This window comes from Quercus lobata, chromosome 4 (genome assembly GCF_001633185.2).
Source record: "Quercus lobata isolate SW786 chromosome 4, ValleyOak3.0 Primary Assembly, whole genome shotgun sequence".
NCBI classification, from domain to species: domain Eukaryota; kingdom Viridiplantae; phylum Streptophyta; class Magnoliopsida; order Fagales; family Fagaceae; genus Quercus; species Quercus lobata.
In genome coordinates, this window is record NC_044907.1 from 19,360,895 (window position 1) to 19,364,064 (window position 3,170).

A 3,170-nucleotide genomic window follows, 5' to 3' on the forward strand; every position below is an offset into this window, starting at 1 on the left:
TACTACATAAAAGTTTCCAATTGATATGATAATAAATTTGGTATTTAATCAAATTATGTAAGGTCTTTAGTTATTATATATGTAAATAGTTCTAACATTGTCTAATTAAACCAAGCCAGCGAATTATAACATAACTTTTTAAAAAAAAAAGAAATTATAACATATACTAGACTAATCACGTGTGCTTTGTGCGTGCAATTAGGTTCAAGGTAAAACCAAAAACCAATCAAAATAGGCTCAACGTTACAAAGGAATCAAATACATACCTCAATAGAAATTAAGACCAGGCTTGTAGTTGACAATCTCTGTCTCTTTCGTGCCAAGCTTTCTATCAACAACAAACACCTTTAAATACATACCTCAATAAAAATTATTTTCTCCATATAAATTAGTTACCTTTAAATATTGAAATTCAGCGAATTTCAAAGGTTGCTATGTTTGATTTTGTCATGAAGTAGTGGGTTTGTTAAATTAGAATGAATATGTGAAGTAGGAAGGTGAGAGCTATGATATGCTTGATAGTGGCTAAAGGGAGTTGAGCTAGCCATGGGTAGATGCAATTTTAACGTGTTCAAATGAGGGCAATTTTGTACCGTAAGAAGTTGAAACCCAATGAAACATTTGAATTTATTGATTGGGATAAGAATTGTGATAAGTAAAAAAAATTGAGATTTGAATAAAAGAAATATGATATACGTTAATGTGGATGGATGGGGATTTGTGATTGATAGTATTGATGAAATTGTCTACAGACGAGATAAGCTTTACTAACGAGACTATTCCCCAGTGAAGAGCCTAACCCATACTCATGTCACTGACGAAGACATCTGGATCATTCAATGCCACCAATAACGCCTCGGACGGTTATGGGACCAACTGTACAGACCGTTGAGAGCACATTAAAAGCTCCATTACAAGGCAGGAGGCATTACCAAAGGAAGACATTAACATCACAATGCCAAGCACAACGGCTAGAATCCAAAGCAACATATATAAAGCTCCCTACATCGCCACCACAAGGTACACAAAAAAAAAAAAAAAAACACATAGATACTCTAAAACAAGATCGATTGCCATTTTACTGTTTTACTTCATTTTACAATATATTCTCCCGTTCTGACTTTGGCATCGAAGGCGCTGTGGCAGGCACCACATTGGTGACCATCGTTACGGAAGCAGTCTTGTCAACTTCGCAGGTATCCAGGCGAGGATTTGGGTCCATCTAGGCACATTCGATTCAACTGACAAAGTCGCGCTTCATTAGTTTGGCGCCGTCTGTGGGAAACGACATTTTCAAATTCATATTTGAGAACGTAATTTCCATCAAACCTCTACATTCATATGGAACCCAATCCAGATTCCGCAACCTTGGCCCAGCAAGTTCAAGCTCTTGCAGCCACCATTGAAGAACTCACCAAGCAAAATTAGGAAATGAAACTACAGCTTCAACAGGTCCAACAGGCTCAACAGGAAGAGAACCGGTCTAAGGATAACATGGAGGGAGAAAGGGATAGCCATAGGAGGAGTATTCATCAAAGACCAACTACTCCGGACGAGCAGAATTCAGACCTCCTTCGAGAAATGAGGAAGGAAATGGACGAACCGAGGAACGCCATTAAGGAGAAGACGGACCGAAGCGTAGATAGAATGGTAAGGGCCATGGATTCGCCTTTCACCTCGGCGGTACTTGAATGCCCCGTACTGTCAAAGTTTCGCTTACCTCAACTTAAACCGTTCGACGGACTCAAAGACCCTCAGGATCACCTTAATACCTTCAAGACGACACTATCTTCAACAGCCACCCAACAAGATACTGTGTCATTCCTTTCCCACCACTCTCAAGGGAACTACAAGGTAATGGTTCACAAAGTTGCCAACTTCGTCCGTTGACAACTTCGAGCAGTTGAGCAATGCCTTCTTGCATCACTTCATAGAGGGGCAGTGTCCAAAGAGGCCGGCGGACCACTTACTCACCATTAGACAGGGAGAGAAGGAAACTCTGAGGTCATACGTGAAACGCTTTACTCGGGAGACTCTGGAGGTGGACGAAGCTGATGACAAGGTACAGCTGACGACCTTCAAAGTGGGACTGAGATCCAGAGATCTCGTGGCTTCCTTCACAAAGAATCCTCCAAAGACAATGGCAGAAATGCTTCTGAAAGCACAGAAGTACATGAATGTTGAAGATGCTTTAGCAACCATAAAGGATGTAGAGAAGCCAGGAGACAAGACAAAGAAGGAAGACGAGAGTAGGGGTCAAAAGAGGGAGCGCCCAAATCATCAGAACAATGACAAGAACAGAAAAAAAGATGATAAAGGTCCTCGAACAGTAAGGTTTACTCCTTTGGTTATGCCCGTTGACAAAATTTTAACGCAGATCAAGGACGAGCACTATCTCAAATGGCCAAGACCATTACACTCATTCCCTAACGTCCGTGATAAGAACAAGTACTGCCGATTCCACAAGGATCACAGCCACAACATAGAAGATTGTAGGGACCTAAAGGAGCAAATAGAGGAGTTGATACGGAAAGGAAAATTACAGAGATATGTAAAGAAGGGGGAATATAGTAAGTTCAGAGACAGCAATAAGAGCCAGCATGAGTCCTCTTCCAAGAGTGACAATCGCCCATCCCAACCTCCACAGGATGTGATCGAGGAGAAAAAGATGATTACAGGAGGGCCCTTCTCAAGAGGGTCATTTAAATCCCTCAAGAAAGCATACCAGAGGTAGGTGAATAGCGTCCACATGATACCTCCGTTCAAGCAACAACGAACAAACCGGGACATGTCCTTCAATGAAAGGGACGCTAGGGGAGTGAAGCAGCCCCACAATGACCCTTTGGTTATAATGCTGAATATAGAGGGATTCAATACCAAAAGGATTCTTGTGGACAATGGTAGCTCCACAGACATCATCTACCTCCCTGCCTTCCAATAGTTGAAATTAGATCCAAGGAGATTGCGCCCATTTGATTCTCCCCTCATCAGCTTCAGCGAAGATAGAGTATACCCCAGGGGCATAGTGACGTTGACAGTAACAGTGGGGACCTACCTGATGCAGTTGACCGGTCAATTAGAAATCCTAGTGGTGGATTGCCCCTCATCCTACAATGTCATCACTGGGAGGCCCATGCTCAACAAATGGAAAGCAGCCACGTCCACCTACT

The 3,170-nt window shown here is 42.1% G+C and overlaps 1 protein-coding gene across 1 annotated transcript; it reads left to right on the forward strand.

Annotated features, from left to right (window-relative positions):
- Positions 1-1,431: 1,431 nt before the first annotated feature.
- On the forward strand, positions 1,432-2,734 carry LOC115984758. Its single transcript, XM_031107769.1, has 2 exons — positions 1,432-1,854; positions 1,904-2,734. The coding sequence occupies exons 1-2, from the start codon at positions 1,432-1,434 to the stop codon at positions 2,732-2,734; spliced, it is 1,254 nt and encodes a 417-aa protein (XP_030963629.1).
- The last annotated feature ends 436 nt before the right edge of the window (positions 2,735-3,170 follow it).